Source organism: Cebidichthys violaceus, unplaced genomic scaffold (assembly GCF_023349555.1).
Source record: "Cebidichthys violaceus isolate CVI_PGR_0920_01 unplaced genomic scaffold, fCebVio1.0.p SCAF_96, whole genome shotgun sequence".
Lineage (NCBI taxonomy): Eukaryota > Metazoa > Chordata > Actinopteri > Perciformes > Stichaeidae > Cebidichthys > Cebidichthys violaceus.
Window position 1 is genome coordinate 117,916 of NW_027176982.1, and position 12,686 is coordinate 130,601.

The following is a 12,686-nucleotide window of genomic DNA, read 5'->3' on the forward strand; positions in this document are numbered from 1 at the left end:
AAGAAGAAAGCTAAAGAAATGTGTATGGAAGTACCCATCATTGTCCTTGATCAGGAGGGAAGAGAAGTGGCTTTTTTTTTTTTTTTTGGTCAAAGCTTGCTGGAGCTGGCTGAGTAGCACTTGACATTTGGCCTGATTCAAACAGCCAATTCTACAGAAAGCTACCGAGCTGGAAAATCTCTCTCAAAGTCTCACAGATCCTGCCTACTCATGTAGCTCCCTCCCTCCCATTCGGTCCCTCTGTATCCATCCCACCTTTCTTCTCTATCTCGAGTGGGACAGGTGCCAGGACAAGGGGTTTGGCGAATGCCCCCCCCCCCCTTTTTGTTGCCTGTTTCCCCCCCCATCCGCCCTTCTGGGAATGAACAAAATAAAATGTACACAACAAAGCTTTTATCCATGCTGTATTGAAACAGGACAGACAACTTGCACGATCACAGAACGAGCACAAGAAAAAGACGACAGCGAAGTAAAGCTGTGGTCAGGATGGTGGGGGGCCACGGGGGACGCTTGTAAAGGGAACGCTTGAAGGACTTAAAGGACACTATAAGTAAGCACACCGCTCGCCAGCCTCTTTACCTTGTCGCTGGGCATCGCCTCTCAAAAAAAAAAATCGCCCTCCTCGTTCTTGGCGGGAGGGAGAATTATGACTTTGTGCCGATGAGCGAATACACGCACTTGCATAAATCATCCATCTTGTTTGGCGGTTAATTACTCTTGTTTACCCTCCGAGTAACCTCGGGATGGGGCGGCGTGATACGAGGGAGCCTGGGAAGAGGAGATAGCACCAAATAGTAATCTGCTGACGCTGTTCATCAGTTTGCAGTCCGCAGGAGTAAAAGCACAGAGTGGGGCTTGAACCTGGGCGTTAGTGAATTAAGACAGGGGTTGACTGGGGTCTGAGAACGGCAGCTCCGTCAACATCCAGGGCCTGACCACGGCTGCTCGGTAAGCTGTTCTGGGGGTCAGCCGGTGAAGGAGCCACGCCGAGGCAGCCCGGCGCAGGCCAATCAGGGAGCTCCTCGGGATGTACGGCGGGCTCTGATCGTTGCTTATTTCATTACGGGGAAAGCTACATAAATCCACAAAATGGAGAGGAAGAGGCACACGGAGGGAATATTTGCATTTCTCCTTTCCTATCATCGCCCCTCAATGCCCCCCCCCCTCTAACACCACCCCTTTCAATCCCTCCCCCGTTTAGTGCAGAGTGACTTTAATCATCACTTTCGCCAAAACACATTAAGCCGGTGTGTCCGGAGTTGAGGATAGAGAGAGAGAGGGTGGTTGGGGGGGGGGTGGCTTGAAAAAAGAGTGGCGCATTAGATTTGCAATGGCGATGCATCACTCTGGCATTACTTTGGAGATTAAAGACGGGACGTTGCATTTCATTGGAGTGGTGCTGATGGTTGCCTGATGTATGACTGTCCTGTTGCACTGAACCAAACAGGAAACACCACTGACCACCGGGGAGATAAGTCCTACCGACCAGGGAGTTCCTTTCCTTTCCATCCCTCTATCCCTTTATTTGCGATTCCCTTAAAAACCTCCTTTTTTTTTCTCCTCAATCCTTATACCGCAAAGCCTCCCTGCTTTTAAAACCCCAATCTGAGCGCACCTACTACGTTGAAAGATATTTATGCAGCTGTTTGATCATGTTCTCAAGTCAAAAACAACACCTCCCTTGTAGAAGGAGATAATACTGTAAAGTGGATTGCATACATTAAACTTAAGCCAACACACTCTTTGTGTTACTGCATCTGCATGGATAGGATGGATGTAAAGTGCTTGAGAGCTTAGGACAGGCAGTACGAGATTGGGTGGAGACCATAAAAAAAAACAAAAAAAAAGAACTGAAGGGCATGAACATGAGGGGGCTTTAGGACTGGGCTCATCGGGGGCAGGTTCAATATGGAGACAGGAGGCTTTATAAACAGGGTGTGGGGGGGGTGTATGGAGTCCCCAGGACACAAAATGACAATACGTATTTCGTTCTACAGTCTCAGAGAAACAGAATCACAGTCAGTCAGTCCAAGGGTACAGCCCACCAGCAGCCTGGCCCAGTGGGTGAGCTTTCCGGTCATGTCTATCCAAACCCTCGGGCCTGGGTTCACCCTGGCACCCAGCTCTGGTTGCTGTGTGCTGGTGGAGGGCACGCAAACGCCCCCAAGCTCATGCCCATCCCCATGCCCATGCCTTGGGACAGAGAGCCGTCAAAGTTGAAGTCCATGCTCTCTGTGTCCATAAAGTCATTGAGCAGGATGGAGTCCACGTCACAGTCCAGGCTATTGGGGACGTTCTCCATCTCCAGGTTGGCAGCCATTCTACTGTGGGAGTTGTGCTGTTGACCCTGGTAACCAGCGTTCCCTGGCTGGTGGTTGTTGTGGTAGTAGCCGTGCCAGGAGTCGGTCATACCCTGATGGTGTGCTCCGGGGTAAGGCTGGTGACGGGGTTGCGGCGCGGACGCCAAGCGGCAGGGGTCCTGGGGAACGTCCATGACACCGGCGGGGTTGGGCGGCAGAGACGGCGATGTTGGGAGGTGTGGTCGGGGCCCATAGTGGTTAGAGGTCTTGAGGCTGTAGGGCTGCAGGATGTCGGTGCTAACCCTTGGGGAGAGGGCCTGGGGGTGAGGCCCACTGTGCATAGGGTTGAGGGGGTTGTGGCTGTGCATGTGACTCTGGCTGGAGCGAGGGTTGTGATCGTGGCTGCCGTTTACTTTGTTACTGTGACTGTGCTCGTGACTCGAACCATAGTCGTGGGCGGGTAGGGCCTTGTGGCTGTGGCTGTAGTCGAGGCTGGCTTGGTGTTTGTGACCCTGATTGTGGTTCTGATGGTGTGTTGTGTTCTGGTCATGGACTGAGCCATGGCCATTGTGTAGACTGGGATTGTGAGCATGCTCATTGCTGTGATTGTGGTTATGATTGTGGCTGCGATTCTGATTGTGGCTGTGAATGCCATTGGTCCCCTGTGTCATAAGTGTGTGTGTTTCACGTCCCTGGCCCAGTACTGTCTCTTTGTTGCAGTACGGAGGACCACCAGTAAGCAGACTCTGCAGGGCGTTGTTCTCTGAGTAGGCCCTCATTGGGCGCTGGAAGCTGACTGGCTTGTTCTCCTGGATGGTCTCCATGAGGGTGTGATGCCGGAGCATGCCCATGGAAGGCTGTCCGTACATGGGCCCACAGTAGGAGCCCTCTGCCTTGGGCGCAGGCACGTAGGGATAACCGTTGCATTTGATTTGCTGTGGCTGGGGGTAGCCACTCTCATCTAGACTGATAGCCCCCGTCAAGTCAGTGAGCTGGGGCAGCTCCACAGTCGGGCAGTGGCCTCCAGTGCCCAGGGCCGGGGAGCGCGTGCTGGAGGGGCTGGGGTACAGTCGAGGGGAGGCTGAACAGGACAGTCCACCTTCCTCCGGTTCGTCAGCCTCAGCCTCAGCAAGGATCGGGGACAGGCAACCGCTCAGCGTGGAGGCAGAGGAGGAGGTGCGGGAATGGAGATCTGTCCAGGTGTCATACTCCTCACCCACCATGCCCACACCTCCTTTCCCCGCTGGACTGCCGTGCTCCGGGGAGCCTTGCATTGTGGGTCCGGCCCTCTGACCCTGTCCCCGTCCGAGGCCCACGGCCCCTGCTCTCTTTCGGCTAATGCGACCCTTGGTCTTCAGGTAGCGAGTGCCGTTGTCTATAGAGGCCGCCCGTCGTCTGGGTCCTTTCCCCATCTTCCCTCCTTCTGGGTTCAGCATCCACCACGAACTCTTCCCCGTCCCTTCGTTTTGCACCCGGATGAAGCGGCTGTGCAGGGACAGATTGTGTCGGATTGAATTCTGGACCGAGAGAGAGAGAGAGAGAGATGGGAAGGAGATGATGGAGAGAAAAAGAGAGGGAGGAAGAGGCAGAGAAGGGAGAGAGAGAGAATAGATAAACATTAACACCCAAGGGAACATTTAGGGTTAAATAATCATTTCTTGAGAACACAAAGTCATTTCAAATTATGGCCAAACTATCAAGGCTGCACGGTGAGCGAAGAAAAAGATGGATAAAGAACGAGGGGGAGATGGAGGGGAAGGCAAAGAGGGCAGGGAGAGTGAAGGACCAATCGATACCTCCCCTGACCAGCCTCTCCTCTCCGCACGCGCTCACTGAGTCATAATATGGACATGGGTGCAGCCTCCACATCAAACCATCACCAAGGTTACAGAAATGAATCACGCGAGGCAACCCAATCACAGACAGCCCATATCGATTGAAGGGCCTCCAAATATGAGAGCCTGAGATCCAGCCAGAGACAGGGAGGGAGGGAGGGAGGGAGGGAGGGAGGGAAGGAAGGGAAGGAAGGAGGGGGGGGGGGGGGGGGAAAGGCGTGATTTGGCAGGAGCAGATCTGGAAGAGTACCAGAGTGAAAGAAGAAACATTCATACGTAGGCCTGGAATAAGACAGAGGGGAAGTAAAAGGGGGAGGGAGGGAGGGAGGGACATGCTCATTTAACCTCTTTTAAAATCATGCCACAATTAACATGACCGTAGGCAACGACGGCAGATACCGTTGTGATGGAGTCTTCTTGTGAATAGCTTTGAAGGCGGACGGATGTGCCGCGGTTTGTGGGTGGGTGTGTAGTGCGGTGGGAGTGGGGTGTGTGTGTGTGTGTGTGTGTGTGTGTGTGTGTGTGTGTGTGTGTAGGATAAGCCTCTCCAGACCTCTGTTTAAGTGTCTGAGTGACGGCTGTATAGTTAATCCAGGGCTCCGCAGCAGCATTTGAAGCCGGTGCCAACCTGGAGTGAGTTGATGAGATCTAAGCCTGCCTAAAGGAGAGCTTAGCAGGGGATACACATCATCTCAGCTGGCCAAGTTAGTCTAAGTACAGCATGTTCATCCAAATCGTTCCTGCTTGTGTCATTATTCACACTCTCTCCAGCTTTTCTGGCCCTTTGCTTTTCCCGCCTTCTCTTTCTTTCCCGCTCTTTTTCTGATCTTTTGGGGAGGAACAAAACCCCCGAACCCTTAACCCCAAAACCCTCTTCCCCAACGCGCGCAATCACACGCTTTTTTTTCTTTTCCCCTCTCTGGAGATATCTATCTATTTCTGCCTTGTTTATTACCTGCACATAGCTCACAATCTCTGTCTCCTGATATCTGGAGCCATTCTCTATCTTCATTCGCTCCCCGCCTCCTGTCCAATTTTCCTGCTCTCGGCCCCATTCATCTCCCTCTCTGTGTCCCTGCGTCTCTTGATCACGACATTGCTCATTCTTCCCCCCCCCCCCCCCCTTTCTCTCCACATCTATCCATCCTCTCGTCACCTTACACAACTTCCATCCCCCCCCCCCCCCTCTCCCCCTCTCCCCCTCTCCAATTCATTCATTCACACTGAAAGGCGGGCAAATAATCGGAAACAAACAGCAGGAGATGCAAATCTGCGCTTAGTGGAGGGGCCAGCTTACATTTCACCCTTCAGCGCAATCCATACATTCAGCATATGGATGCCCCCCCCATCCAATACAAAGGCAGCATACAGAGCCAACCGGACAGCTGTATTTGTTGTTGCAGCGTATTATGAAAAGCACAGCATCCACAACAGTATTTAATATGTTTACCTGGGGAATTCAGCTTTAAGTAGGTTTCAAATCACTCTTGTATCCGACCTGCTGCTATTCTCATTCACGGAGAGAGGCCCCCCCCACCCCCTTCCACACTCTCCCATCCCCTCGGCGTGACTCCCAACAGGTAATTTCGTCACATCGTCCACTCAAAACCACGGCGCTTTGACTAGACTCTCTTCGCGGACGTGGAAATTGGATAGGAGAGATGCATTTATGTGTTTTCAGAGGGGTCCTCTCCATAAACACCGGGGTTCGGTGAAATTGCACAAGCTTCAACGTTCGCTGCAAAAGTGGGCCGACTGCACCTTCTCAGCTGCCGGCGCCGGCCCGAACGCAGACTTTATCAAAGCCGAAATTGAACGATGACGCCGCGTGAAAGAGGCCGCCGGTGGAGCCGACCCGCATCAGGTGATCTGAGAGCGCGGCGCCCTGACAGGTCCCTCCGCCGGATGATGGCTCCGGCTGGGCGTAGCCATGGCAACAGAGTAAACCAAAAGAGAGAGAAATGAAGAGCGGGGAGGTGATGGTGGGGGGGGGGGGGGGGGGGGGGGCTGATGCTGTTTGATGCTGCAGGCAACTCCAAACAGCCTTTTTATCTGAGTCTGTCAGATTCCTGCTTCCAATCCACCAGGGAGGCTCAATCACCAGTAGTCCCAATGTCTCACTACCTGTACCAAGCTGTGATTAGCAGCCTTATGTGTGTGTGTGTGTGTGTGTGTGTGTGTGTGTGTGTGTGCGTGTGTGGAAAGAAAGCTTCTGTACAACAAACCAGCGCAACAATTATACAGTAGACTGCTGTTCCTTCACTGCTGAAACACTGTGTACTATAATGTGCTTTGTCTCCTGTATATATTATGATTAAACTAACGTTCTGAAATTTTTTGGACAGAAATTGCTAATGGTGAAAATGTTTGCCGGTGATGCTCAACACCGTCAGCAGCTAATGCTGCATGTTTCATATACCCAAATACGGCGACCCCCTGATTGTCGGCCCCATAGTCCGAGCACAGAAAAGCAATTAAGAGTCAAATTAATCATGAACAAATTAGAAAAAGACGCACGAAGCTAAAAGATGCCTTTGGAGTTCTTTTTTTTTTAATATATTTACCGCAGCCTTCATTACAAAAATGAATTAATAAGTATACGCGTGGACTCGGATCAACATCAATCAAGGTTATGGACTTTCAAGAGACGACTACAGCACCAGCACCAGTGAGGTTTAAATGAAAGATTGACGGGTCAAAATTATCTTCATCGGTGTATTCACGGCATTATCTCCATTATTGGCATTTCTGTCCGTTTTGTCGACACCGTGAACTCCTGAAAATAAGTTCTGCACAGATTTAGTTTCATAGCAATAAAGTTGATTTATGATTCAAACCCTTTGGCTCCGCCCTTTCTGTATAAAGGTCACTGTCGTCCCTAACCTCAACCTTAAGTGGTTATTGTTTACCCGCGACAGCCGAGGTCCTCCAACAGTAATGTAACCCAAACCCGCCGAAACCTCAAACAAATCTTTCACCTTTTGAGCTTTTATTTGATTTGCAACAGCTTTGGATGGAACACACACATGATGGTGTCCCTGCCAACAGGAGCGCAATTTAAACTTATTGGTAAAAAAAAAGCAAGATTTTACCAAAACGCCGAAAAACCAGTATGTGAAACAGCGGTAAGAATATGTCAGTCCCACTGGTTAACGACAGACTTATATCGCACGTCGGTATATTTTTTCCAACTGTTGTTTATTTGTCATAAATACTTTCATACAGATTGTGAATATCACGTGACGAGGTTTTTTCTCTGATCTTTCAGACCTAGAAGAAAAATCAAGGAACTTCCCTTTTTTTATCACATTTCAATTCATCTGGTGAAGGATCGCGCCGTTTGAGAGCCTCCGGGGTTATCATCGCAATCAAACGCTATATAGCGGGATGTGTCACTGATTAGCACACCGTCAGCCACAGAGGAGGAGCCGATCGGTGGGAAAAAACCTCCAGCGATGTCTTTGATTGGAACAAAACCCGCCGACTCTCGGCCCTCTTCGTGTGGCGTAGAGTTGCCTCGGTGCGTATATTGAGTTGTCAGAAAGAGTGATTCTGAAGAGGAAGAAGCCCGTTCCCCTTCGCTCTCAGCCTTTTGCCTTTTTTCTCTGCTAATGCAGCAGGAGATGGACTGTTGCAGAGAGAACGGTGACTGAATCCGTCCTCAACAGCCTCTACAGGGAACACACGCCGCACTGTATCCAGCTCCGCTACTGTATATTGTACATTAATAGTGACTGAGGTTGAACCCTGACACACTGCTGCTTTCACCGAGTCAGGGGATAGTCAGTGCAGCGGTTAGTTAACGGCCCGTGGACACACAGATCTGTCTAAACACAGAGTTCTTACACCAGGCAACGCTATAATCAATGGGTTTGCACTCACAATACACTTTGCATCATGTTCTACTGCATGATCATTCTGCATAAGCTCTATACTTACAACTGAACATTGAGATTTAACCCTTTAATACAATTTGGATATAGCATCAAAGTTGATTCTTCAATTTTGGGAATACCGTCTAATCCCAGTTTAAGAGTGTGCGGATTAACTTTCTCCAGAGCTTTCAACCGCACAACAAAAGGTCTTCATCAGCGGGTAGAGTTTGCTCAGATTTCAGGGAGATGGATCTTTTGAGATATAGCTTAATATCTGGTTTTACAACTTTACGGACGTATAAAATGTAGATAACACTAAGGCTCGCCTTACAAAAAACTAAAATGTTAATCATGTTCAATGGTTGGTAACTCAGAAAAACTAAAAATGAAGTGGATCTTGAGTTGGGAATTCACTTTAATTTCAATACATCCATAAAGTTGGCGCTCTAACAAGAGGCAGACATAAAGAAAAATAAAATCTAAATCGAAGCAGCAGAGGCCGGGAATATTGTGGCTTTTAGTCTGTAGTCAAACTCAAATATTACATTTCCCATATTGCAACTCAATAGCATCAAAGAATTAGTCGTATTATTTTAATTTTTCCAAAAAAAGCCCTCCAGAGACTCAGAAGACGGCATTCAACCCGTTTTCACAGGCTGAGTAGCACTCCACCGATTTCACACATGAGAGACATCAAGTGTCTCTTCTAACATAGACTCCAAACTGCACAATGCAGAGCAACAGGAACATCTGAACGGTCTCATTCTGTCCAGTAGACCCTCAAGGAAAACATCCCTTTTTCAGAGTGTGTCAAAAACGGTGTCAGACCATTAATTCCCCTCTATGGTTGTGGATTATATCACACTGTGAGTTGGTCCATCCCTCCTACAATTTTATTGTGATCCAAACAGCCTTTTAAAATGGTCAAGAACTACGTGTTCTCTTGTGCCCACATCCTCCATTTCAGAATAGCAATAATAATGTTCTTGATTATTATTATTTCCAACACCCTTGTCCCTTTTTTTTTTAGTCCGGGTTAGCTAGCTAACGTTAATTACATCCATTGCAAATTATCCGGTTTGTGTTGCGTAGCTACGAGAATGATGCAACCCTTTTCCCTCTGGCTGTCCTCCCCGTTTGTGTCTGGGCAGAGAAAAGCCTCCTATATTAATTCTACACAACAGCCGATATCAAAATGTATCTGTGTACTGGACCTTGTCACACCACAAAGGGGGAAACAATCTGTTTCCAGACATTTCCACAGCTCTTTGTAGAGTGTACAAAATGTGCAAATTAAATCATATCTAGTGTGTTTTAGACTTTTCAGTCCTTGGCATTGTACACAAACACAACGCACGTAAACAAACGCCATTTTATATGTTTCACAGATTGACACATGTTCACCTCGATGTGCACTCGGCACACGGACACACGCACATCTGCCCCCCCACTGATCCCCCCCCCCACCCCAAACTGGCAATCATACTTAATCCCTCTCCAGCCTGAGTAATCCCTGACAATCCAAGGCTAATCCTGGTTAATTCTGGGCACTCCTCGGCTGGGTTTCACCCTCAAAACCGTAGAGACTGGGCGGGGATTGGTCGGATCACGCCGGCGATTGAGGCTGGGCCGTGGCGTCGATGCAACGTAATTGGTCGGGTCGTTTATTGGTGGCCAAGAAAAACAAGCACAGGTTTTTCATCACTCTTCAAAAATACGGCCGGATTGACCCCCCCCCCCCCCCCCCCCCCCCCCCACACTACGTCACACACCGGCCTTACTGTTGTCGCCGCTCCTGGTGGAAAACATGTTTTTCACCAGAGTCCTGTGTGTTAGCATGCAAACGCTAATACGCGGCAGGGCCTGTTAATTTGTCTGCTTGCTGTGACAGCAGCACAGCAGCAGCAGCAGTAGCTAGGGGATAGAATAACCTTTTCTATATAAGAGGACAGGGGAATAAATTGCTTAAAATAAAAAAAAAAACACAAGCAGGGTATACAGTATGAGCCATTCCTCCAGTGCAAGGGGCTTCTGAGAAGTCATTAGCCTCTATTCAATCAGCTCTACCAACCGAAAGCTCCGAGCTCAATTCTTCTTAGCCGCTATCGATCCCGATTCCAAAATGAAGCACTTAAGACGCCTTGATCAAGCTGCTCCTTAATCTAGCGTTAAGGAGATTGAGACCTTTTCACCCCCCGGTGTCTCAGACAGACTTATTACTTTAGCACATGGGTACAGTGGCATTCAGAGCACACTTCACTGGCACAGACTCAGTTTTTTTTCTCGGTTTTATAGTTTTTTAAGCCCCTTTTGGTGCAGAGCAAGCTGCACTTTTACTCCCTGCCATTTTGGAAAAAAAAAACTTGTCAATATACACAAAGCCGGGAGCGTTAATGAAGCGATATGTCACTGACACGGGATGGATGAGGACGCTTTTGTTAAGAGACGAGAAGGCCTCTGGTGATTGCGGCGGCTCGACTGCATGCGCGCCTGTTTCGATTGACTTTGCACGTGGGAAACTGCAGGATGTATCTGTGTTTGAATTGCGGTATACTCATGAGAGCGTGAAAGCAGAAGCGAAAAAAAAAAAAAAAGGAAACTCGATTTACCTTCTGCTGTGTAGCTCTGTCCTCTGAGCGGGGGGGGGGGGGGGGGGGGACAGGTTGCCGAGGAGTTCTGCTCCTGGACGTTTTTATGGGCTGCTTTTACCTCTCCGCGTCCTCACAGGAGACACGTCTCTTGGAGGTGGATTCTTTAGAGGATTCGGTAGAACATCGAGTCGTGGATTTTTTTAATGTGCTTTCTGCTTCACATTAAAAAAAAAAAAAAAAGGAGCCCACCTTGAATTTACGGCGCGTTCAAGAGCAAGGGTCGGCGTTTCAAATTCCACGCAGCGCCTTTTTTTCCCCCCTGTAGACGTGGTCCGGCACGATCCAGCTGGATCGTTGTACTCCGCCTTGTTCGAAGAAGTAGCGGGACTATGGGCAAAATCTGTTTCTCTCCCCCTCGCTCAACCATTATTTATTAATCCATTTCACACAGCCAGGAGTCCATTATGCACGGTCCTGTCAATGGGTATCTCTCTATGCCGGCACATTTATTTGTGATAATAAGCAGGAGTGTGGAGGGGGGGGGGGGGGGGGGTGAGATAAAAGCGCTGAAGGCTGCGTTCATTGTGAAGCGTTTTCTGCAGGCGGGGGGAGACTTAAAATGAGAGCAGCCAGCTCTGTGTGGGAATGGGTCTCGTCTGCTAAGCCTGTCTGGAGGCAATCGATGGAAATTAGTCAACGCTAAAGATTCACTTCCTGTGACTGATGTCACGGGCAGCGCCTGTCTCTTTGAAGGGAAATAAAGAAGTGGGAGGCTGAGGGATTAATGGGGTTGGAGAAGGTGTGAGGCATGCAGAGTTTGGGTGGGTGGGGCTATATAAGCTGGGGTGGGGGGTGTAGAGATGCTATTCTTTTGGTGGATTGCAGGGAAATAGATCCAGATGAGAGGATCCAGATGAATGCGGTGTAGCTAGGACCAGTCAAGACACAAGGCTAGCAACAGCGCAGACCAATCGGTTACAATGAAGATGTTGGAACCATGTTTTATCTACTGTAACACCAAAAATGGCTCTTTTAGACATGCACCGCATGGTAGCTCATTCAACAGTAGTTGACTGAATGCTCTTATTCAGCAGGTTGAAAAACAAAACCCTTTGAAGCTATAATTACATTCGTAAGGCTCTTTGTAATTGCGATGGTCTTTCAAAAACTCTCCGAACAACAAAAAAAAGCCTCATCTTCCCTGCATGGAGGATGAATAACAGCGTTCAGCAGTCAGCTGTATACTGAGCAGTAGCTGTGGTGACAATACCAACCAGCAGTCGCTACCGAGGGATGCTTCCTGAAAAGGTGCACCAGTTAACTTCTCGTCAAAGTACAGCCGAGGGACTGGAGCCCGGGCCCTCGGGCGACAGAAGGCCTTTCACTCCCCCCTCCTTACTCCCTGCGGAGCTCCACAAGCTCTACGTGGGGAAGACAGAGAAACAAGGCAGACAGGGAGGGGAAAAGACGGGCGCAGAGAGGCAGAGCGGGGGGGGGGGGGGCGAGGCGTCGTCTTGGGCTAACCTGAGAAAGGTAGACGGTAAGGTGGAGCCTGAGGGGCTAGAGGCGGACAGCAAGCCCAAATCCCCCCAGCGGAGAGGCCTCTAATTGGAGCCGCTGGCCTGCCGAGGCAGCCTCTTTCTGCAAATGGACATAAGGAGCCGAGTGAAGGCGGAGAGAGAGAGCCCCGGGGGCGGGAGGAGAGGGCAGATAAAAATAGAGCCCGGCAGATTAACGAGCATCTGAAAAAGCGGGGCAAGGGGGATCGGAAAAATCCTCCCTGCGTGCCAGAGATGCCCAGTCCTCAGGCCACAGCCGGCCATGCAAAGAGTGACGGAACCCGGGGCGGCCGCGGAGCGTCCTTCCCGTTGGCTTTCCTTACATCGCGAAACACCGGCGGGGGGAAGGAACGCCATCACGTCCTGCACCGGGAAACTCTAATGAAGTACAGCAGTAGTCAACATGCTGGAGTAGAAATACAGTAAAATCAATCAAACTGTAGCCAGCAGTTTTCCCTATGAGGTGGCTTTTTGGAAAGGTTTCGGTGAATAAAAACAAAAGGGATATTATCCTTCATGTCTACAG

General features: G+C 49.7%; 1 protein-coding gene across 1 annotated transcript in view; it reads right to left on the minus strand.

The window, feature by feature from the left end:
- Positions 1–366: 366 nt before the first annotated feature.
- foxo6b (forkhead box O6 b) overlaps positions 367–12,686 on the minus strand; it is a 31,469-nt gene continuing 19,149 nt past the window's right edge. Inside the window, 1 exon segment of the mRNA XM_068704614.1 lies at positions 367–3,817. Within this exon segment, the coding sequence (XP_068560715.1) occupies positions 2,108–3,817 (1,710 nt within the window). The 3' untranslated portion in view covers positions 367–2,107.